General features: G+C 35.8%; 1 protein-coding gene across 2 annotated transcripts in view; it reads right to left on the bottom strand.

The window, feature by feature from the left end:
* ACSS3 (acyl-CoA synthetase short chain family member 3) overlaps positions 1-26309 on the bottom strand; it is a 179289-nt gene that overhangs the window by 92245 nt on the left and 60735 nt on the right. Inside the window, exons 4-7 of one of the 2 annotated variants that reach the window (XM_509241.9) lie at positions 25286-25420; positions 21333-21473; positions 12648-12728; positions 12476-12571 (exon numbers count right to left, since the gene is read on the bottom strand). In XM_509241.9, the coding sequence (XP_509241.2) occupies positions 12476-12571; positions 12648-12728; positions 21333-21473; positions 25286-25420 (453 nt within the window). The remainder of the gene's footprint in view (positions 1-12475; positions 12572-12647; positions 12729-21332; positions 21474-25285; positions 25421-26309) is intronic. The other variant, XM_016923924.4, reaches the window with a different exon arrangement.

The following is a 26309-nucleotide window of genomic DNA, read 5'->3' as shown; positions in this document are numbered from 1 at the left end:
GTAGTTCCTACCCTCAATATTTTCAAATATGAGACTTGCATATTTGGAAATGGCTTAAAGTTTCAGTCCACACATATAAAATGATAATGATTACTCTTATTTACACATGTATAAAATGTACAATCACGTGTTGCTTGATGATGAGAATACGTTCTGACATATGTATCTTTAGGTGATTTTAGCATTGTGAAAACCTCACAGAGTGTATTTATACAAACCTAGATGGTGAAGCCTACCACACACTGAGGCTATATGGTATTGCCTCTTACTCCAAGGCTACATATCTGTACTGCATGTTACTGTACTGAATACTGTAGACAATTGTATCACAATGGTAAGTGACTATGTACCTAAACATGTTTAAGCATAGAAAAATAACAGTAAAAATATGGTATAAAAGATAAAAAATGCTACACCTATATAGGGCACTTACTAGAAATTGAGCTTATAGAACTAGGAGTTGCTTTGTGTGAGTCAGTGAGTGAGTGGTGAATGAATATGAAGGTGTAGGACATTACTGTACAATACTACATATTGTATAAACACTGCACACTTAAGCTACACTAAATTTCTAAAGAAGTAGTTTTATTTCTCCAATACTAAATTAAACTTAGCTTACTGTAACTATTTTACTTTATAAATGTTTTAGTTTTTTAAATTTTTGACTTGTAATAACACAGCTTAAAAGACAAACACATTGTACAGCTGAACAAAATTATTTTCTTTGTTTACATGTTCATTCTATAAGTTTTTTCCATTTTAAAAATTTCAATTTTTAAAAAACTTTAAACTTTTTTGTTTAAAAACGAAGACACAAACATACACATTAGCCTAGGCCTACACAGGATCAGGATTATTGGTATCACTGTCTTCCATCTCCACAATTTGTCCCACTGGAAGCTCTACTAGGGCAAGCATGGAGCTGTCATCTCCTATGACAATAATGACTTCTTCTGGAATACCACCTGAAGGATCTGTCTAAGACTGTTTTAGAGTTAACCTTTTTTAATATGTAGGAGTACGCTCTAAAATAAAGATAAAAGGTATAGTATAGTAAATATACAAACCAGCCACAGTCGTTTGTTATCATTATCAAGTATTAATGTGCTGCACATAATTGCATGTGTTATACTTTTACACCATTGGCAGCACAGTAGGTTTGTTTATACCAGCATCACAAACGTGAGAAATGCAATGTGCGACAACATTATGATGATAGGAAATTTCCAGCTCCATTATAATCTTATGGGACCACAATGTATATGTGGTCTATCATTGACCAAAACATTTTTATGTAACACATGATTGGACTTTATAAAAAAAATAATATTTTTGAAACGTTTGAACTACTTTCAACTACACTATCCCATTTGATTCCTAAACAAATATAAAGACTACAGAGTTCATTTCTATACCAATCATTCTATAAAGAAAGGTTAGTGGCAGCAGCAGTGGCCCATCTGGAATGGTTACTGTGGAGACAACTTTCCAAGCTGGTGGGATAGGATCCCAGCCCTCCAGGCCACAGCTTCAGCCACCCAGCCATCCCTGTGCTCTCGAAGGCCCAGGAAGCCCCTGTCCCCACACAGGCTTGGAAGTGCCTGCTCCTGCTGCATGGCCTCTCCCTGCTCCTGGTGCCTGCTCTGATTTCATAGCAAAGTTGTGGCCCTGTCCAGGTGATGTCACAACACAGCCGAGTGTGTGCACACTCAGGGCACTGCAAACATGCCAGCCCCCTACCTCCTTGGCCCCCTCTGAACTCTGGGTGTCAACGAGCACAGGAGGGGGATCAAAGGGGGCTAAGGATGGTTCAGCGCATGCCTGCAGGTGCCCCTCAGCATGGACAGCCAGGGTGCCATGGACAACATGTTAATGACAGCAGGAGGTAGACAGGCTTCTGGGTGGAAAGGGGTGGGTCCCCAGTGAATCCCCACCTTCAAGGCAGGGACAGCCTGAAACCTGAGAGCAGGGCTGTCAGTTCTGGGTGGGGTCCCAGACCCAGAGTGAGAACTTATGGTGCTTTTTCCAGGTCATCCATGGCTGCTAATAGGCCAATCAGCATGCACTTTCTCCCTTCTGAAGCCCATAAAAACCCCAGACTCAGCCAGACTCACAGAGTTGAGGGACAGCTTGCCTGCAGATAGGAGTTATCCATTCCAGAGGGCTGCAGACTCAATGGGATGACTTGCCTGCCAATAGGAACTACCCACTCTAGGTGTCCTCTCAGCTGCAAGCTGCACAGATATTGGGATGACCTGCCTCCAGATAGGAGCTACCCTTTCCAGGTCTCCTCTTGCCTGTGGACAGGACCTACCCACTTCATGTCTTCAGAGACCTGTACTGTTGCTCAATTAAAGCACCCCTCTGCCTTGCTCACCCTCCAGTTGTCTGCATACTCATGCATCCTTGACATGGGACAAGAACTCAGGATTCACCAAATGGCTGAACTGAAAGAGCTATAGCACAAACAGGGCTAAAACACGGCCCCCGTCCCTGCTTGTCATGTTATGGGTGACAAGAAGGAGAGAAGGGCTGTGGCCCTTTGAGCAGCCCAGACCTGGGGGCTCCCCAAGCCAGGGCTGTGACAAACTTTTTGGGGCTCTGCAGTTCCTGGCATCTCCAAGCTTCCACGTGCCACCATGTTTCCCTCATCCAGACACAGGTCCGTAGTGGCTCCTGGAGCTGCCCAACCAGCATTAACAACCAGTGTGCCTGACTGTGTGCAGTGGCTGGACCCCACGCTTGCATGCTCACACACCCCTTGCCATTTTGGTCCTGGCTTGCCCTTGGCAGGCATGGAATCCAGGCCAGTAGGACAAGCTGAGCACAGCCTGCCAGGACAAGTGGGCAGAGAGAGCCCAGCAGGCTCAAGTAAAACTCAAGACAAAGCATCACCAGCTGCAGAGGCTTCTGGCTGGAAAAGCAACATCCCAAGGGTCCTGTGACATTAGGGTTATCTAAACTTTCCATTCTGTCTATGAATTTAAGAAAAAGCATTCAGTAAGAGATTATCAAGCTGAATACTATGAAGTTTTCAAACTTTTATGCAAAGTTGAAAAACTAGTAATGATAATGCCCATCAAAAAAATAGAAGTGAAACATTAAAATGCTTGGTAATGGTGAGCCAGGGAATTCTCTGTGTTATTCATTGATTAAAGCCTTCGAGTTCACTTTTATTTAACTCACAAGTCCTACACTTAAAGGATAGATCTACAAGGGGAGAGACCACCGAGTTTTCTTCTACATCTTCTGCTCATTCTTCAAAATTGGTAGTAGCTGAATCAACACATCCCTGTGTGCTGATTTCTTTTTTCTTGGTGCTGAGAGGAGAATTAATGGGCTCCAAAGGGAGCTGCCTCTAGTGCTCTGATTTGAATTCTTCAATGTTATGAGGACAAACAGACTTTGAAAGAAGAAATGTGGAGTAATATTCAAGCATTTAAGTGACTGGATTACAGGAGAATTTATGTTTAGTATTTATATATTAGAATTATATTCTGGGAAATAATACATTTGTGTTTTTGAATAATAACTATAGCTTATAATATCCAGAACTGATTACACTATTATATCGTGGGAATTATTCTAAATATTTATTCACAGATTAACCAATTGAATGCCATAGGTATTATTACTACTGATAATTAGAGTTCAGAAGACTAAGGCAGAAAGCAGTAAAGCAGCTTGAGGCCAAACAATTAATAAACAGAAGTGTCAGAAATCATACCATGGCAGCCTTAACTAGTATGCTTCCTCTCAAACACTAAAAGTGTTCACTAATTTAAAGTGAAAGTTTTCTTTAGTAAATATATTTGAAGAATCAGCATTCCCTAACTATGAAAACAAATTGGAATAAATTCCAGAGTTAAAAAATAAAATAAGTTACCAAATAATATATTTATTCAAGAAAACCAATTAAAGTGAAGAAGATTCACAAAAGTGAAAATTGAGACAGTATGTGTCAACCCTCTCATTTTAATGATTAAAAAATGAACTACCAAAGAGGTTTAATTAATTTGCTTAAGTCATATAGGTACATAAAGGCAGAGCAAGATAACCACACATATGTTAGTATTTCTAGTCCAGTGACCATACTCCTGTACCATCATTCAGAATTTTAAATCCTCAACTTTCTCTAATTCAATTTATTGCCTGAGAAGGCAGAGTATGGCATATACCTTCAAAGTTAATTGTTGAATTATTAACAAATGGCCATCTGCCCTCGCTAATCTAGTAAACATACTGAAGAATTTATTGAAAAGGCTTGTTGCTGTGATGTATACCATATGTGAAATACAAACAAATGTAAAATGAGAGCAAACTTATATCCCTTGACTGGAAAAGAAGACTGTTATTACATAAAAATGACAACTGCTATATCAAGACCAATTATACCAACCAGTTTATGGCTTACTCTCAAGCCGGATTTAAGGAGAAACAGTAACTACTAACATTCCATTTTAGACCTACGTAATATTCTAGCCAAGGAACAGTAATCTCATTTCTTGCTTAACCACACCACTGTCATTGTGGAAGCCTGGGCTTACTGTATCATGAAATTGAAATATGTGTACAACACACACTTTTGCACATTGGTAGACAGCAAAGATAAGGAGAAGGCAGGACATGGAAAGATTTATTTGCCTTAGAGAAATGTGTTGGATTTTGATTCTGCAGATGACAGTCTGGTAAAGGGAAGAAATACTAGAGAGAAGAGAGAGGCAAGGGAGCATATCTCTGTATAATCACCATTTGCCATCACACACACATGAATGCACATACCCACTAGGCTGTTAGCTAAATTTGTTTATCCATTGCATTCCTATGTGAAAAGATTGCTTGTGTTTTATCCCTTCTCTTTGGCAAAACCATCCTACCAAATATCCGTTCTTGTTCATACACGGTTAGGGTTAGATCTATTGGAATCAGTGCTCTATTAATGAAGTAGATTTCTAAAGAAGTACCATTCAATTTTTTCCTCTCAAAAGTAAAGACTAAATTATTCAGAATTGGCTTCCATATTTTAACTGGTCAATCCAATTTTCCTTCAAGAATTGCATACTTTAAATATCTCATACTGCACTGACTGAGCTGGCCAGGTGTTTTGTATTTAAATATGTCCAATTCCATTGATAAAAGTAAATCTCTGTCTATAAAACATATATCCTGACTTATTCCTTTATTATTTGGTAACTTTATTATTCTTTCCTGGTTTTGGGTATATTTTGTTCCTCTTTTCCTAGGTTCTTGAGATAGGAGCTTATATTCTTGATTTGAGTGTTTTCCTCTTTTCTAATGTATCTATTTAGTGCTATAAATTTCCCTCTCAGAAAATAAACTACTTAAATACAGGTGTTCTATATTTAAATGTGTCCAATTCCACTGATAAAAGTAAATCTCTGTCTATAAAACATATAACCTGACTTATATAAGTTGCTCATGCAGTCCTGTTGTAAAAAAAAGAAAATTTAAATTACTCTTACTCATTGATAGAAAAAATCTTTATGTATAAATCAAGTTTTCTTCTGATATTGTCATTCAGGCATTTATTTAACAAATACGTATTGAATATTGAATATGTGTCATTAAGGCAAGGAGCTGAGAATTGATGGTGGACACAAACTCAGATGACTCCTTCCTTAGTAGAGTTACAGGAAAGAAGGGCAAACAAACACATCAAAGGAGCCTAAAGACTAATATGAATCTGCAACTTTTATACAAACCACCAAGGGAAAATGCAATGTGCTAAAAGACCATGATAAAGGGATTTGACCTAATCAGGGAGGTCAAGGAGGGCTTCCCTGAGGAAGTGACACCAGCTGAAATCTAACAGACAAGTAGCATATATTTCAGGCAATGTTCCTGGGACAGGAATGAGCATAAGAATAACTGCAGGGAAACAGGAGCATGTGGTACATTAGACAGGAGCATGTTGTACCTTGGAAGGAAAGAGAATGATTAGGATGGAGCAAATGGCCAACACTTTCAAATGCTGAGAAGTCAAGCACAGTGAAGACTGAAAATGCCCAATGACTTTGGAAAAGTAGAGATGACTGGGGATGTTAGGAAAAGCTGTAGCTATGGAATGATGGTGACAGCAATTGGAGAAGATTGCAGAGTAAATTCCATTTCTTAATCAGGAACTTACTCTGCAATCTTCTCCAATTGCTGTTGAAGCTGTTGAGTGTAGACAAGGCCTTAAAAAGAGAATGTTGTAGCTGTCAGGAGATAAGGGATTAGAGATTTTTGTTGTTGTTTGTTTTAATGAGGTAGTTTTATGAATTTGTTAGAAAATGTGGTAATTATCAGGAAAATAAGCAGATTTACATGCAGTTGTAAGAAGTAATACAGAGATATACCGTGTACCCTTTAACCAGTTTTCCCCAGGTGTAAAAACTGCAAAACTACAATATGTTATCACAATCAGAATATTGATACAGTCAAGATACAAACCAGTTCATCTCTACAAGGATCCTTCGTGATGCCCTTTATGGCCATATGTGGCCATTGCTGATTTATAGAGACACAATGAATATTTGTATGTTAATCTTGTATCCTGAGACTGGGTTGAACTCACTTATTAGTTACGGGATTTGTGTGTGTGTGTGTGTGTGTGTGTGTGTGTGTGTGTATTCTGTAATCGTTTATGCAAATAATCATGCCATCTGCAAATAAACACAATTTTATTTCTACCCTTCTGGTGTGTATGCCTTTTCTTCCTCTATATTTCTGTTTATATTTATTTATTTATTTATTTTTTGAGAGGGAGTCTTGCTCTGTTGCCCAGGCTGGAGTGCAGTGTTGTGATCTTGGCTCATTGCAACTTCCACCTCCTGGGTTCAAGCGATTCTCCTGCCTCAGCCTCCCGAGTAGCTGGGACTATAGGTGCGCACCACCATGCCTGGCTAATTTTTGTATTTTTAGTAGAGATGGGGTTTCACCATATTGGCCAGGCTGACCTTGAACTCCTGACCTCATGATCCGCCCCCCTCGACCTCCCAAAGTGCTGGGATTACAGGCATGAGCCACTGCGCCCAGCTTCCCTATACTTCTTTATTAAATGAGCTAGAACTTCCACAGATATGTTGAATAGAGGGTGAGAGTGGAAATACTTGCCTTGTTTCTGAACAACAGAGGAGAAACAATCAGGCTTTTATGATTAGGTATGATATTAGCAGCAGGTTTTTTCATAGGTGATCTTTTGTCAGGTTGAGGAAGTTCCTTTCAATTACTAGTTTTCTGATAGCTCTTCATTATGAATGAATGTTGAATTTATTAAACAACTTTTTCTACATCAATTAATATGATTATATAATTTTTCTGTAGCCTATTAATATGGTAGATTACCTTGATTAATTTTCAGATATTGAAGCAGCCTTGTTACTCTGGAATAAATTCCACTTGGTCACAGTGTATAATTCATTTTATAGATTGCTGAATTGTTGAATTCAAAATATTTGCTAATATTTTGTCAAGAATTCTTGTATCTATATGTTTATGAAGGACATTCGTTTGTAGTATTTTTTTTTGTCGTTGACTTGTTATTAGGGCAATACAAGCTTCATTAAATGATTAGGAGAGTGTTCCCTCCTCTTCTATTTTCTGAAAGAGACTGTGCAGAAATGGTATTGATTCTCCCTTAAACATTAGTAGATGGCACACGGAATACAGAAATACCAAACAGCCCCCTGCCTCCTCTTCTATTTTAAACATTGGTAGAATTTTCCAGTAAAACCATCTGTGTCTGGAGATTTCTTGTTGGGAGTCTATTTAATTACATATTGGATTTTCTTAATAGTAATAAGGCTATTCTAGTAATTTATTTCTCATTTGGTGAGTTTATGGTTTTTGAGGAATTAGTCTACTTCATCTTCATCTAAGTTGTCAAATTTATGTGTGTTGAATTTCTCATAGTATTCCCCTATTACACTTTTGATGTCTGCAGGGTCTTTAGTGATATCTACTGTCTCACGTGTGGTACTGGTAATTTGTGTCTTCTGTCTCTTTTCTTTGCTAGGCTTGTAGAGGTTTGTCCATTTTATTTATCTTTTCAAAGAAATAGTTCCTTTTTCATTAATTTTCTATGTTGTTGTTTTCAATGTTATTGATTCCTGCTTTTACCTTTATTATTCCTTCCTGGTTTTAGGTATATTTTGTTCCTCTTTTCCTAGGATCTTGAGATAGGAGCTTATATTCTTGATTTGAGAGTTTTCCTCTTTTCTAGTATATCCATTTAGTGCTATAAATTTCCCTCTCAGAACTGCCTTAGTTGTGTCCTCCAAAATTTTATATGATGTACTTTCTTTTTCAATCAGTTTGAGATATATACACCCAGAGACGTGTGTGTGTGTGTGTGTGGGGTGCGTGTGTGTGTGTGTGTGTGTTTTCCTGGATATTTCCTATTTGACCTATGGATTATTTATTTAGAAGTATATTGATTAGATTCCAATTGTTTGGGGATTTTCCTGTTAACTCTTTTTAATTTTTAGTTTGAAAATACTGTGGTCTTAAAATAGACTTTGCATGACTTCAAATATTTTTAAATTAGTTGAAGTTTGTTTCGTGGCCCAGGTTTTCGTTTATCTTGGTAATTATTCTGTGGGCATTTAAAAAGAATGTGTATTCTGCTGCTATCGAGAATAGTTTTCTATGAATGTCAATTAAATCTTGTTGGTTGATGATGTCAAGTTTTTCTACATCTTCACTGATTTTCTGTCTGTTGTTTTATCAATATTAAGACAGGAGTGTATCTAATGATAACCTGAAATATGTAACTGGAATGTATAGGCACACATCATATCAGAAGCCAAAACATAGAATGGACATCAGTCAACATGACATATTTGTGCATGAGCTGAACATCAGCCTTGAATACATGTCAAGAGGCATGGAAAAAAGAGGACACTTTTGATAAGTACTGAATAAGTAGATTCAACAAACTGTAATGACCAGCAGAGTGTGAGATGCAAGGAAAATGAACTTAAGAATCACTTGCAGATTCTCAGTTTGCATTACTACATGAATGGAGGTAACATTAACAGAAACACAGAGTGCACTGAAGGAAATATGGTTTGCAGGGTGGGGTGGAGATACAGAACTCAGTTCATGTCATCTTGGGCATAAGATGTGCACAGACTATTCAGAGATGTCTAACAATAGGTTAGTACTCAGCAGGAAAGGCAGATATAAAAAGGGGATTTAGAAGCCATGATTTAATTAATGATCCTCAAATATAAACTGCTTGGAGATTATCCAGGAAACGTAAGCAGAATAAGAAAATAGAGCAAAGACTATGATCCTGCTAAACTCTAATGTTAAGGACCAAAGTGAAAGAAACAAAGAGAAGAAAAGAACAAGCTGTCAGGATGGAAGAAAGAAAACGAGGAGTAGAATATAATTTAGTTCCACAAGTATTTATTAATTGTGTAGTGTGTGCTATGCACTGTGCTGTGAAACTGGCTTTTATCCTCTTCTAGATGATACCCTCTTCTAGATGTAAATGTATCATTTCAGTACAGTGTGGCCAGCTCAGTGACAGACATATGCTCGAAAGCAACGGGACCACAAAAAGGGGCACTGCACACAGCCCAAGAACGTGAGAGAAAACTTTCAAGAAATTATAACATCTAAGCAGAGTCTACAAGGAGAGTAGGAGTTAACCAAGAAAGGAAAGACAGGAGGAAAGTCACAACAGAAAAAAGAAACAACATGAACATTAGCAAAAGAGCCTGGAGCTCAAGAGAGAGGAAAGGATCACCTAAAGGAATGGTCTGCAGGGCTGAACTCTAGTAAGAGAAAAAATAAAATCAGATTAAACAAGGCCCTTTGACTTTGTCACTTATGAAGTCACTGGTGACCCCTGCTGCAGCAGCTTCTATGAAATGATGTGAACATAAATCAGACTACAGTGAGATGAGGAATAACTGAAACAACATGAGGTTCAGGAATCTGGGCAGGATATTTTTTCAAGGAACTTAGTGGAGAAGAAAATAAAGATGGCATAGTTGAAGCAGGCAAAGGTCTAAAAGACTTGGTTTTGTGACCAGAGAAAGTTAAAGACATTTATAAGTTGTAGAAAACAAGCCAGAGTGCAGAGAAAAGGTTTTAAATAGTAGCTTACTTCAGTCAATTATTCACACAACAAATATTTATAGAGCATCTACACTCTTCTTGAGCAAATCATTCCAACATAGAAACAAACAACCCTCCATCACAGTGTTAATATCATGTTTCAAATAAACTTGAGAAACAATAAAAGCCCATGGTAAATAGCGCAAAATATGTATGTATCTCAATTCTAAAGCAGCTTAATGCTTATAACTATAAATATGTTAGCATCTTTGGCTTTGTCATATTTATGTAAGCAATGCCACAATTCAAAATAACTATTCAGTGTAGAGGTTTATTTTGTTTACTTCAAGAGAAATAATTTTTTAAATTAAAAACATTATATTGCAAAGACAATGGTACAAAATGATTTCTCAAGATTATTTTGTTTTAATTATTACAAATACCTAAATGCATATTCAGTATGCAAGATATAAAAGCACTAAACAAAAGATGCAGAGTAGTAGATGAATTCCCAAATGCATATCAAGTCCGCAAGATATAAAAGCATGATACAAAAGTGTAGAGTAGTATATCATGGTTTAATACTTGTGTCAAAGTCTACCTTAATATTTGTTAGCATTCAGAGACAGAAAATCAGCCAGTTAAAAATGAAAGAACACAAATAGCCTTTAAGTGATGATGAGGCCTGGAGTATTCCAGAAAGATTGAGAATGGCCTCTCATGTTTTCAAATTCATTGACTTGCAGAAATTTAAGAGTGCAAATTAACTTGAAATCATTTAATACTATTCTCCACACCCCACATATAAAATTCCCTTTACTTCACAATCCTTGTCTGGTATTGACAGAACACTTATGTGAGAGAGAGCCTTATATTTGAGAAGTTGTCCATTTGTTCTACTGCCAAGCATTTAAATTTGTCTCTGATTATTCCCAAAATATAACCCTCTGTAACTCCGCATTCAAGACTACATAATTTATATGTAGCAACTTTTTAAACATCAAAATATACTTATAATATCTGCACTTTAAGTGTATTATTTGTCAGACTAGCCATTCCCAATTTCTTCACCTTTTTTTTTTTTTTTTTTTGAGATGGAGTCTCAGTCTGTCGCCCAGGCTGGAGTGCAGCTGCATGATCTCAGCTCACTGCAACCTCTACCTCCCAGGTTCAAGTGATTCTCCTGCCTCAGCCTCCTGAGTAGCTGGGATTACAGGCATGCACCACCAGGTCTGGCTATTTTTTGCATTTTTAGTAGAGACAGGGCTTCACCATGTTTGGCAGGCTGGTCTTGAACTCCTGACCTCAAGTGATCCACCTGCCTCGGCCTCCCAAAGTGCTGGGATTATAGGCATAAGCCAACACGCCCAGCCCTCCTCTTTCTTGTATACATTATTTCCATGCTACTCCCTTTTTTCAGATGCTTTCTAGTAATTTAGTGATTTTTTTTATCATCTCAGTTAAACTGAATACAAATTTTCAAATGTGGAAGAGTAAAGTAAGATTACATCATTGCACATGGTAAGTATTTTTTAAAAACAGTCCTACCAATAGCTTATGTTTAAGTTATGGATGTTATAATACCCAGAGATTTGGCTACATAAACTACAACTAACCCAAGTTTTCCCTATTTTATTTCTGTATTTTTTAATTTAAATATAGAACTGTAAATATTTATGTATTTTTCCATCTTGTTAAATTTGTCCCAAAAGTCCAAGGCCATTTTGAATGATAATTTAGCAAACTACCATATTAGTTATCCCTCCAAGACTTTGATCTTCTACAGATCTGATAGGTATGTTTTCTAAGTCTTTATACAAGACATTGATAAAGTTAAATGGAATAGGCATATGAAGTAAATTTCCTATATGCAAAGAAATCTTATTCCTAGGTGACACTGATATATTCATCGAATTTTTAAACAGTTATTTATTCAGCTATAAATCTGGTCAGTGTATATTCCTATGTCTTATACACAGAGCTTTATTAGAAACCAAGGAAAGTATTTATTTAAAATTGAGACAACATGACTTTGGAAATCCATTAATCCTATGAAAATAAAAAAGGTGAATCTACATTGCTTGCTTTATGATAACTATTTTCTAGGACTCTAAAATCAGTATCAGTTTGCCAATAATTTCTAGAAATCTGTTAGGGATAGATATAAATCTTGTTTTTGTATGTTCTTCAGAATTTAATTCTGACTGTTCAATGAAATTTAAATAACTGGCTAATATTTCATACATATCCCTTTCCCTTTCAAAATTATATTTGTAACTGGAAGAAGATATAATAATGTCCCCTGTCCCCACCCCAATTTTTCTGATCCTACTCAGGACTGCTTCATGAAAAGTTTTAGTAAAATAAATATCATTTATATGTGGTATTAATTTTACTTTATTACCTCATATAAAACTGTTGTGTTCCCATGGAGAAGAGGTCCATAGCAGATATAGGAATGTCCAACAACCCAGCCTAAGTCAGAAGCTGCCCACCACACCTAAAAAATAAGATAATAAAATGAATATATTTTATTCAGAAAATGTCATGTAATGTAAATTTAAAACCACGATTACCTCTCCAGGTTGAAGTCCGTATATGGAAGACATTGACCAGTGTAGCATGACAGCGTATCCCCCAGTGGGCCTAATCACACCCTAAGGAGAGAAAAAGTGAAATTAAAATCAATAAACAATGTGTAAAAACACTCTCTATCTTCATAGCATCCACTTTAAAAGTTCCTGGTCAAAAGTATTTTATATATTAGCTACAAGTTACTTTGGCTTTTATAAAATTATCTTTGAATCATTATTTCTTTGGGTCCTTCAATAGTCAACACAAAATAATTTGTCCTCATTAGTGCCATTTTTAGAATCCATTCTCACATAACATTATTAGTCTTCTAAAGAAAACATGATTTCACAAAATTACATGCAATACAAACTTTTCTAATGGCACCACACATTATCAACACTACATTTTCAGACGTATTTCCAGAACAAAATTTAATGCGAAGAAAGGTAAAATGTAGTTATACACCTCAAATGCAGGCTAACATAAGGACCTCTATTTCTTAAGATGATTAAATAATAATAGCTGCTTGGAGGAAACAAAGTCATATTCTAACTGGAATCTCATTACAACGCTTCACTGAGGATCATGCAAGCACACTTTAAAGCTGAGCAATTCTTTAGTTATGAACTCTAGAACTCTTAGGGCTGAATTCCAGTGAGTTGAATCTAAGGTTAAAAAATTTGTCTTATATTGCATTTTGGGCAAAAGTAGGGATCATTATATCATTGTAGTACAGTTTTCACAAATCAGTTTCAAGTAGCTCTCCCCAACACTGGGAACATATTCAACCTAAATGCAAGATTAATATTTGAACACTGGGTACAAATGTCACCATAAATAAGAACTAATGGAAAATTTAATAATTAAGTTCATTTATTGTTTTAAAAAACATTAATCATCATTGGCCCAATAAGACATAACCGAGTGAATACTCAGAATGAGTAGGTGAACACCTGCTAAGAGATAGAAGGTATATTCCACTCACATGTATTTTGAAGCATCTTTTAGTACAACAATCATAACTGCTCTTATGCAAAAAAAAAATTGTTTTTTATGAAAGGGCAAACATGGATCTAATCAATAACTGTGCTATTAGTTATGCTTTTTGGCATAGCTCTGCACCTTAACACACATACACAAATCAGGAAAATGAAACAGAAATTGACTTTCCGTTAGTTACTAACATTGCTGCTCTCCTCAGGTGCCACTAATAAAACATAGGCATCATGCTGTGGAACATTATTTTATTCACCTGTAACAACACCTGGTCTCTTAGCAAATATCAGATGCAGTGTTGTTGGTATTTGAGAGCTATTTTCTAGATTGTATGACATGGTTAGCATGCAGCTGGCCCTCTTGATCTCCATGGGAACATTAGAAATTCTAAGCCCCCTGCCAGTAGGCTTTACACGTGCACCTTCCCATGTAAACGAAACAGTTATTTTTCCACTGTATCCTATCCTATCGTCCATGCACTTTGCTAGTTTGTTCTATTGAGAAGATCTTTTCCTATGGCTCAACAGATTGATGAATCTGATATTAATCAATTTGCAAACACTTTATAAAAACTATTCATTTTACAGACTAGAAAAAGTAGCTTTTGGAGACAATATGCTGTCCATGTGTTATGACATATGGTGATACTTAATATCAGTAATAATTTCAATTAAACATGTTTTAAAATTTTCTCTCCATCCTACATGTCCCTGCATTTAGAACCCATTTTTATCAGTAACTCTAAATATTATTAAAACTAGGTAAATGTTTAGACCATATGGTACAGAGGGTAAGATGCATTGACTAGAAATGATGACAAGAAATAAAAGGTGAGGGAAGACATAACTGAGTAGTAATTCAATTGTAAAACCTGAAACATAAATGTAAAGGATAAGCTGAAAAATTTCTATTTACCTCTCAGATGAGTAATTCTTCAAACGACATTTACCAATGTCACTTTGTCTGTAAATTAGTGAATACTTAAACCCATCTGACCAAAAAAAGGAGACTTAAAAAGGAGAACATGCGTGAAAAAGCATTAAAAGTTGTAAAGACTAAAATTTAAAATCTCATTAACGATATTATTTCCTTGGTTCTAGCAATTATTGTTTTTTATTTTACCCTGTGCTCCTATCAGTCAAAAGGCATAAATGTCAAAATAATTAGAGGTTGCCATCAAAGATTCTCATTTAAAACAATTAAAATGAAGCTGAAGGAGTGAGAAGAGCCGTAATTTCTGATTTTCATTAGTCTTTGATACCCACTTACTTTTATTTTTTAAAGAATGAGTATAAAAATTTTAATCAATCATCTTTTTACCATTTATTAATCTAGACTCTAGATCTGCAATTTGGTCTTGCCTCTCAAATGCTCAGATAATACAGTTTCAAATTTCTGAGTATTTGATATGGTGCAGAAAAAAGAAATGCATGGTTTCATATTCTCCAGGTTCACATTTTATAAGAGGTTTGAAAGTATAAAAAACACGAAGGTTACATTTCAAGAGAATTTCTTTAGCATAAATATTAATTTGTAACAAAAATAAGATGATAAAGCATTTTTATTTCCTGTTTATAATCACATTTTCCAGGTAATGATAATTAAAATGCAAAAGAGAAACACCATTCAGCCTCTGAAAACACATAAATTATGCTCCAGAAAACAAATCATTATACTATAACTAAGCAAATTTAGTTGTAAACTAAAAATAGCACTTTTACAGTATATCTGAATATGAAGTAAAAATACTTAATACCAGTGCTTACCCCTAAAACACAAACCTTCTTCATTTTAGTCTTTCGAATCTCTATTATTTATTATTACCTTCTATATGCACTTTCTTTTTTTTCCTTTGAGATGGAGTCTTGCTCTGTCACCCAGGCTGGAGTGCAGTGGCGCGATCTCGCTCACTACAACCTCCGCCTCCCAGGTTCAAGCGATTCTCCTGCCTCAGCCTCCCGAGTAGCTGGGACTACAGGACTACAGAGGCATGCCACCACGCTCAGCTAATTTTTTTTTTTTTTTTTTTTTTTTTTAGTAGAGGCAGGGTTTCACCGTGCTAGCCAGGATGGTCTCGATCTCCGGACCTCGTGATCTGCCCGCCTCGGCCTTCCAAAGTGCTGGGATTACAGGCATGATGCACTGCACCTGGCCTCTCTATGTACTTATACTCTACCTACCTTAAAAGTAAAGTCACTAGATGATCTAATATATTCTCATAAAAACCCTGTAACCTGCCAATATGCTGTTCCGATCTTTTGGTAGGATCAGTCATAATTCTTAAAGATGTCTGCGGAACTTGAAAAATATCCAGATGGGACTAGCACTCTGTGCCCTGAATAAAGACATGAAAGTGAATCCTATCTCAGACATAGCAATGGAAGCAATATGAAGGTGCTCTCTTTTGGGAGTGGGGGACAAATACAATGTTTATGGTGTGTAAAAAATTCAATCAGTGCAAGTAAAAGTAAAGGGTGAATGTTAGTTACTCAGAAATGGGACCACAAAGTTATCACAGATAGTTCTTTATAATTTCCAGCTTACTGAGCTACTTTTGAAGACAAGTAAACTCACAGATTGTCATAAATGGGGCTATTAAAGTAAAACAGAAAACATGTTGGTATAAATGTTGTGTGCAGTTTTGGCTGCCACAACTTGAAAAAGAAAAATGCAATTGTAACAATAGGCGTTGTAGAAGAGGAGGGAAGCCTGAAGTGTGTGGTAAGATTAAGAATCTGGGATTCTTCATTGTAAAAATGTAAGTTTTTTTTTTTTTAATGATCTTTAAATATCTGACAGGCAAATCCCAAAATACTGAGAGTAGAAAAGCTTAGAGTACATGACAAAACTTCCTATTTCCTACATTAAGTCCCTCTATCATTTACTTTGTAATAAAGAATCATACAAGGCAAATATATATATATTTACATATGTAAAATGTCTATTCACATACACACATGTAAACATATGCATGTATCCATGCATGTGTACATATTTATATGCTTATGTATATGTATGTATATATATATGTGTGTGCGTTTGTGCGTGTGTGTGTGTATCAATTCAGCCTGACAAGAAACAATAAAGGGGGAAAATAAATTTTATTTGAAGGAAAGAAAAGAAACCCATCACCAGATGATGGCAGGCGTCCGAGAAAAAAATGAATGGTTCTGATTGTTTAAAAGATCTAACACGTCAGCACTAAACCTTGTTTCGATAGTGGTTTGACAAATGGCATCCCCTTTTTCTAGAGTAAGCCTCCAACCGTTTTCTAAACCTGGTGAACTCCAATGTCTTCACCAGGAGTACTTCAAGATATTGCAAAAATACCACCTCTTCTGGGAAGTTTCACCCCATCCTGTTATTTGTGTCAAATGTCTTTCAGGTCCTCTTTCACAGCCCTCAGGGCCTGCAAACCTCATCAGAGGACTGATATCCCCACCTAGTGCTGTGCCTTCTCCACCACTTTGAGCACAGTGAGGACAACATCTTTGTATCTTCAGCACAGTGTCTGGGATAGAATAGGCATTTAATACATTTGTTGACTGTCTAAATGAGTGATCAGTTGAGTGTATAAACCCGTGTGAACAATGCAATTATTTTAACAAACACTCTTTGTTCAGGAGAAACCCTTGACACTTGTAGAACTTAGTGAATCTTGAATCTTCTTAGAAGGCATAAAAAGTTTCTATTCGGGATATTTAATCAAACATGAAATATCTTGATACAGGTTTTCAGATGATTCTGAAGCTATGTCCATGGAGGATATTTTGGCAGTTGTATAATTTTTTGTCGATCTGAACAACTGTGAGCTAAGGGGCAAGGGTGCAACCAGTTCAGCACTTTAACTGCAAGAGCGTACCACAGATCAAACAAAAAAGTTCACTGCTGTTTTTTATTTGACTTTCACTCTTTTTTTTTTCTGGGGCAGGAAGTAAGTGCCCATCAGGACAAAAGGCCTTATCTACCACTTTCTTGTCATGCTTTCTTTTCAATCTTTTCCTTTTGATTTCTTTCCCCCGTTCTCTTTTGACACTGAACATTTTTCCTTTTTTTATTATCATGATCCCTTTATGATATCAAACTGAACAAGATAAATATTATAATCACTAAATCTCCCATACCTAAAAGGACATCTGATCCAGATGAGGGATTCTTTTATCATGTAGTGCTTTGAACTATCTCAAATATAGGCACCCAGACCAAACAGAATAGAAGCCCACAACAAAACAGAAATGTATGCAAAGAAGCTCAGATGTGGTTGCTGGAATATTTACAGCAGCTAACAGATTAACCTGTCATACAGCAACTTGACAACTCCAGGGTTGGCAAATGCTGATATGCAAATATGCTTTAAATGTATCTACAAATTCTAACCAAAGAACAGACTGACTTATGTGTGTTTTATATTTGAGAAACAAGCATTTTTAGGCAGAAGAGTTTTATGAGCTCACAACATTATTTTTCCTCATGAAGATCAAGGATTGAGGAAACAAACCATATGATGACATCATATTTATATCTAAATGCTCCATTAATGCATGTGTGTTTATTTTTCCTATACTTACATTCTGTGGATCCCATATTAAGATTTTAGGTACTATTAATCCTGATTATACCTATGAAAAATGAAACGAGAATTGTATGAATAAGGAGGTGTCCAAGAAGCTGACTTACTAGAGAAGTAAGAGATCATTCAACAAATATTCTGCTCTACCTGGGTCAAATTTTAACGTTAGTGCTACAGTGGATCCAAAAAGGATAATGTATATTCTAAGACCTCAGAGAACATTCATTGTTATAAAAGTAAATAAATAAAAACTAATATGTATAAGACAGGTTAAAATAAGTGCCATAAAAACTAATATCTATAAGATAGGTTAAAATAAGTGCCATGAAGGTCTGTTGGTAATGTAAAATTTAAAGCAATTTCAACCCTAAAGTCCACTGGAAGGAAGAGGGACCTAAAGAGATAACTACCTTCTTTTGCCATTCTGTATATGTTAACTTTGCAAAGCCCACTCACGCACACAATTTAATCACCAGTCTTGTACCCCAGTGACCTACAAGGGTCTATCTCCAACCCCATATGTGTAACTCTTGGGCTCAGACTCTCATCACCAACTCTTGACTGGGCATCTTCATGTTAAATGTCCTGAAGACACATCATGATGAGTATGTCAAAGACTTTTAGTTTCCCTAGCCTCCAACCATCCTTCTGATTCTATTTCAATGAATATTCAAAAGCACCCTCATATGTTCTCAAAGTCTTAGACTCCTAACTTTGAACCAAATCTGATTCCTCCCTGTTAAGCATGCTGTCCTATGTAAAGTCCCAAACTAATTAAACAGCCTGAAAACTAATTTCTTTGTCTCCATTGTGTGTAGTCACCTATCTTCCCAACTAAAGGATCACCTTCTATCTTGCATCACCTATGTTCATACCTAGTTCAATCCCACTAGACTAGAAGGACTGTACTTTACTCATAGTTGTATCTGTTGAGCACTCAATACAAATACATTATATTGAGTCAAATTCACTGTGATGCAGAAATCTCCACACAATTCAAGCCCTCTCAAATTTATTGAAATAGATTGTCTCAGGATGGTACATTAGGAGGAAAATGAGGATGATAGAAATATCAAAGGATCTTCCATTTAGGCATTGAAAGGAATCCAGAAAAGAACCTCTCAGAGAAAACCTGGGCCGGGCGCAGTGGCTCATGCCTGTAATCCCAGCACTTTGGGAGGCCGAGGCGGGTGGATCACGAGGTCAAGAGATTAGGACCATCCTGGCTAACATAGTGAAACCCCATCTCTACTAAAAATACAAAAAAAAAAAAAAAAAAAAAAAAAAAAAAAATTAGCCAGGCGTGGTGGCGGGCACCTGTAGTCCCAGCTACTCGGGGGGCTAAGGCACGAGAATGGCGTGAACCCGGGAGGTGGAGCTTGCAGTGAGCCGAGATCGCGCCACTGCACTCCAGCCTGGGCAACAGAGGGAGACTGTCTCAAAAAAAAAAAAAGAAAAAGAAAAGAAAAGAAAAAAAAGAAAACCTGGAATAGCTAGGGTCCATCCTTATTTGGAACCACTTTTCAATATAATGCTCTGTGTATTGCTTTTATTTGATTTCTACTACACTGGCAAGTCAGCTTTTAATTTCTGAAAACCTTTTCTTCTGCCCCTCCCATAAGATCCCATTCCAGGTCACAGTGAATTTCAGTGACTTAAAGTCTTGAGGTAGCACAAATGTTTTTATAAGATTTCTTCAGGCTTTTAAGGAACTAAATTTTTAAAAAATTAAGTTATACTGTGTTTTCAGGGTCAGGAGTTTTCTCTCATGTTGATACTTTTATATTAGATCATAACTTTGCTGAGTCCCCTCTTATTTTATAGCCAAATGTTCAGTTGGACTCCAGGTGGCTAGTGTGCAAGGCAGAACTGGAAAAAGTGGAGGTTGAGAATTATGTCGAGCAGATTATATGGCATGCTTCAATAAATAAATCTTCCAATCTTCAATATGCAGAAATATTTTTCAAGTCACTAGAGTTGCAACAAAATCATAAGGCTTCAATTCTACAATGAAACAAATATCTTCATGTGCATGTATCTACGTATGAATTCAACAAAAATTTATTGAGCACCAACTACATACAGCATAATGGTAGACCAAAATATACTAAAACATAACGTGTGTCCTCAGAGAGAATATATTCCCCTACCAAAAGTGTTCCTTTTCACAAGCAAGGTTTATATGGAACATCTTAAATTTCCTTTTAAAAAGCTAACTAATCAAATAGAACCACTATTCTAAGAAGATTAAGAAATGAAGTTTTCAGAACACTGAGGCTATAGTAATCTAACAGTAATAAAGAAGCCACTGTCCTCAAGGAAGAGAATGATTATGAAAGTCCCGTCCCCTACTAAAATTCTACAACTCAATGAATATTAAACCACCTAATAAAGATGAGTAAGGAAAATGATACTGTTATCTTTTATAAGGGTCTATGAAGAAACAGTGTTATTTGGAGATACCAGGCAAAAGTGGTATTTGTTGCTATTTGACACATCAATGAATATTGATGCTTTCAACTTTGCTTTGTAAAAACACATTTCATGGTAAACAGATTTAAAAATCCTTGAGTGTCTTCCATGCTGTAAATCAAATAGTTCAATACTTTGGATAAATTGCCTCTGTTCAAACTGCCTAGGCCAATTCTCAAAATCACATTCATAATAAATAATTGAATTCCCCTAGATCAAAAAATCAATTCTATACTGCATGAAACTTATACCTCAATCTAAAAGAATAAAAATATTTTATTTAAAATATATTTTTATATAATGTTATTAAACCAACTGATATTCAATTAAACATCTACTAAAGCAATTGTATATTTCTAGCATTTGAGACAATTCTGGAAGAAATGAGAGCAAAATATTTGATGTTAAATAATAAATGTTTTTCTATTTAGCACTAAACACAAAATCTCTTTAAGATATGGAGTAACTGTGTCAGGTGAGATCACGCCACTGCACTCCAGACTGGGCACAGGAAAAAAAAATAAAAGCAAATGAAGTAACTCTCTAAACTTCAAAGTAAAGTCTGCAAACATTTCCAGTCAGTGATCAAACATTCTTGGTGCAAAGTAAATCTACTGCTATAGATAGTTATCTCTAAGAGAGTGAGTACCTTAGGTAACCCCGTTGTGCCAGATGTGTAAAGAATGTACAATGGGTGTTCTGAAAGAACAGGAACACAGTCATGTGACTGGGCTTTTGCCATCTCTTCATCCCAATCAAGGTCACGACCGGGAGCCAAAGGAACCGCCTCCTACACAGCAAAAATATAAGAATATGTACTGTAATAAGGAGATTAAATCAAGAGAACAAAAAGTAGCTAAATCTATTTAAGTCTGAGCATCTGACTGAAAATCTAGGCCTATATGGCACTGAACATCAGATTTATGACTAAAAAGTTCAAGTTCATGATTTAACATAAATGTTTATAAAAAGTCCAAAAGTTTTATATTCACTTCAACTAAACTGACAAAAAAGCATGTTTCATTTAAATCTAGAAATATCCTTTAGAAATTCAGTATAATGCAGTAATTTTTCCATCAACACTCATGGCTTAAATAACGTTTCATGTTTTTATAGATGTATGTACACTAATAACTTTATAAACTAATTTTTATTTTTCATAGCCTATTTATTTTATTTTGCATTTATTATCTTTACAATGATGTGTCAACTAAGCTATTAAAATTTCTTTTCATACAATGGCCTGTAGGAGTAATACCACAGCTACCTTTCCAAATAAGAAAACATTAATTCTTCTTCAGGAGCAGGGAAGAATTCTACTCTTCCTTTTTGAAGACTAAAATCCAGTTTTGAAATTTAGTCAGAGTCTGTGATATATCTAAAATACGATCCAAGTTTTCCTCCTTCTAGTAAACTTTGTGATAATAGAGTCATGAGTTAAACAGATACTCCTTTAAAGAAATTAAATAGTCTTCTTTAACAACAGTGACAATGAAATGGCCAGATGGGTGAAAAGCAGGGAAGTGGCTGATGGAAAAGTTACTCTGATGGGGAATTACAGCTATTTAAGTAGAGTTAATGCCCATTAAAAGCCTAGTTTTTTTCTTAGATGTTAGCTGAGCTCAAGATCACACATCAGGAAGTTTATAATTGGCGAACATGTTAGCACAAGCACAAGCAAAGTTATATAACACTCAATGAAAGTTAATGAGATCTACTATCTAGAGATGTATGTAACCATTTCATTAAAGTGATTCCTGAGATAAGCCCAAAGATTGAAAAATTTAGAAAAGACAAGCCACTTCCATTTTCTAGGCTGCTTAATACATTAATCAGGGTTGTAAAAACTGTTCATATATTTAAATAGGTACATTTACCAATTAATACTTCAATATAATATCACAAATATGCCTGTATGAATATGATACCTGTATGAATAAACACATTTATAGCTAACACATTTATAGCTGAATCGAAGACCCTGTATCAAGTTGAAGTTTCAGGCCAAACTGCTTTCTCCAGCCCCACTCTGATAGGTACTGGCTCTGCCATTTAGATAAATAAAATAGTTGACTATGACCAAATCATACATTTCCATTTCTATTTATACAATGGATAAAAGCAACTAATTGCAAATTATCAAACTTTTGACAACACAGAGATCTATAAAAATCATCACACTGCAAAATACAAACATCAAATTGAGGATCACAAAAATAATTACAGGTTGATAATTTTTATAGGACTCTAATGAAATTAGGACTTCAATAAATGGTTATTCTTCAGGCTAAGAAACAGAGGTATGTGCAAAGGAGATCTGACAAAGAGAGGAAAAAAAAACATTTTCACATATATGCATTTACTTCTATAGATATGTGTTTCCTAATTCTTATAATTCTTAAAAGGCGGTATTGGGAGAGCATAGGGGTGATTGATGCAATATCCTTTGATTCCATCATTGTTTGCCTGAGGCTTAGGTGTGGCAGCCAAGTTTTTACCTCCTTTTACAAAAATGCAATCCTGGTTAATAAGACACACCACTGAGCCTCATAATTTGTGTCTCTCTAAATTCAAAGCAAAGCCATTCCACTGGGCTTAGTTACTGCCAAAACAGCAGGTCTAATAGAAAGAACAAGAGATTTCTACAGCCCTCATCTATATCACAATAGAGGAAAGGGCCTGCAGAAAAAGAGAGAAGCTGAGAAAGTAAGCTAGTTATTGGAGGGGAGCAGGCAGTTAATCTCTATTAAGAAGAAAAGAGAAGAGACTTGCACATATCCAATGTGTTTATAGTGAAAGAAATAGCATATATCTTGTTGGTTACAAATCATTAAACCGGAGTTTAAATCCTGGTTCTGCCACTTAGTAGCCGTGACTTTGGGCTATGACCTCTCCATTACTCAGTTTCTTTATCTCCAAAATAAGGCTAGAAACAGCATGTATTTCATTTGTTTGTTAGAATTAAATAAGAAAAAATATTTGGAAGTACTCAGCATTGGGCCTAGAACTTAGTACATCATAAGTTCTGAACAAATTACATATGAATGTAAACAGCACACATATACTCACATATGCATACATTGTGTGTGTGTTCCTGCCATTCCTCTAAACTGTTCTTACCCAAAGCCTTCTATATTACTGATTTTGCATTACCTGATTTAAACAGCAAAGAAGCTTTTTTAAAAAAAGTGCTTGAGGTCTTCTGAAAGAAACTTAAAATTCTTCTTCAAGATCATAAGAACATTAAAATCATTAAGTGCAGCAGTTCATGAACCACAGACTACTAAAACTTTACACAGGAATTTAATGTGGTAATGGGAATTGCTAGGTGGTAATCAAAATGACATATTTTTAACACTCTGTTCTCATATCTTGTCATTTAAGTATTTTCAAAGAAAACTTGTCAAGAGTTCTATAAATTAATTGCACAAGATTCTTTGCAGTCTTGCAATTTCACTTCTGCAAAAAAAAAAATTTAATCTGCTAGAAACCCAAGTTGGTCTTATCATAAATAGCTAGAGATTTGCTTGGGTGAAGAAGTAAGGTGATCATGAGTTCAAAGTTACAGGAAAAGTACGGTAAATTGTATTCATGGATATCTTATACTGTTCTCCCTTCCTTCATAGATCACAGAATAATTTATCTACTTAGAATATTCATGTTTTGTTTTCCTAAGCATAGTTTTATTTCTGGCCTAAATACTCTTCAAAATTTTAAGAAGATATTTGCATGCAAATTAATCACACCACTCCAAGAGTCAGGATAGCTGAGGGATTAAGCATACAGTCAGAGCGCATGCATTCGCATCTTGACTCTGGCACTTTCAAACTGAGCAAGTTACTTTATCTCCATGTTCACTGGAGTCTTCTTTTATTAAAATAGTAATAATATTATCATCTAGTTAATAGAGTTACCAGGAAGATTAAAAAATATGGCCGGGCACGGTGGCTCACACCTGTAATCCCAGCACTTTGGGGGGCCCAGGCAGGCGGATCACGAGGTCAGGAGATCGAGACCATCCTGGCTAACACGGTGAAACCCCGTCTCTACTAAAAATATAAAAAATTAGCCGGGTGTGGTGGCAGGCACCTGTAGTCCCAGCTACTCCAGAGGCTGAAGCAGGAGAATGGCATGAACCCAGGGGGCGGAGCTTGCAATGAGCGGACATCGGCCACTGCACTCCAGCCTGGGCGACAGAGTGAGACTCCGTCTCAAAAAAAAAAAAAAATTATTATTATTATTATTATTTTATATATATATATTCATTAATAGAATGTCTTAAAAATCATATGGTAAGCAGTCACTTCGTGTTTGTTATTATTATTGCTAATATAATCTGAGTTAATAAAAAACACAACAATAGCAATATACATAGAATCCAATTCATTAATCTCACACATCTTTCTGTGTTTCAGTCTTTTGGTTTTAAGCTAGATTTTCATGAAGTCAGTAAGTCTTATTCATATATTTTTTAGAAATAACAATAACATTCAGCAGTATACTTAATAGCTTATAAATCAAATGTCTCTTTTAAATGGTAAAAACTAAACTCATTCTTAGCATATTACCATAAGCAAGAACCAAATTCAATATTCAGATTACCATATTTGGACGATTATAAATGAGAATTTTGTCTGGTTTGTGTTGTCCTATTTTTAGCGCTTCTTCTACAAGTGGTACGTACTCTACCCTCCTTCCAGGTTCAATGCCAAATGATGCTGTAACAACCACCTTGGGCTACAATTAAAAAATAATAATGGAGAGAAAGCTTTAACAATGTTAATTAGGTAATCACAATATTTTAGTTGCAGACTGGCAATTCAACATTTCTAAAGAAATGTCTGAATGTTTCTGTTTTCTATTGAATGGTCTGAAAACCAGTAAACCCTTTGTAATTGTTATAGACTTGATCACTTCTACACAAATCTCACTTACCTGTTCAAAACTGCATACTCAATGATGTTTTTGACTCATATGTATGAAATGTATAAATCCCTTTCAAATAATCCATTAAGCCAGGTGGATTTGCCATAAACTAGTACAATGCAAATCTTGAGGCCCCTTACTTGCAAAGGCCCCAATAAGAGCTGGCTGCTGCTGAGGTTGTAGTAGCATTTCATAGGTTTTCTATATATTTCTCTACTAAATGCCTAAAGAGATTACAGCAGAAAAAGACCCAAATCTCCAATAATTTGTAATAATTTTTTCTCATTCTAAATATATATTCATGTTCACCAAATATTACATTATATTATTTTCTTAAAAAGGCTCCCAAATGATTAAAGTTTCAAGCCCCACAAAGCCTAGACCTGCCCCTGTCCTTAAGATACACTTTATACTCTTTACCTGCCAACTTGTTAAGTCATTCTTCAAGACAAACACAGGTGTAGGCAAAATGTATCCCTGGTGGGAACCACAGCTTATGTTGACCTCTCTTTTCAGTACATTCTGGACATGCCTCAAATGTTCAGCTATAGTCAGTGTTCATAAATCTCTATTACTGCACAGTAAGCTCTATAAGGCCAAGTTTGGATGTCATTTATTTTTGTGTTTCCTATACCTAGCACAGTGCTTGGCATGTCATGAGCTTTCAGTAAACGTTTGCAGAACTCATTAATTTGCAGAA

Source organism: Pan troglodytes, chromosome 10 (genome assembly GCF_028858775.2).
Source record: "Pan troglodytes isolate AG18354 chromosome 10, NHGRI_mPanTro3-v2.0_pri, whole genome shotgun sequence".
Classification (NCBI taxonomy): domain Eukaryota; kingdom Metazoa; phylum Chordata; class Mammalia; order Primates; family Hominidae; genus Pan; species Pan troglodytes.
This window is presented reverse-complemented; position numbering and strand designations above follow the sequence as displayed.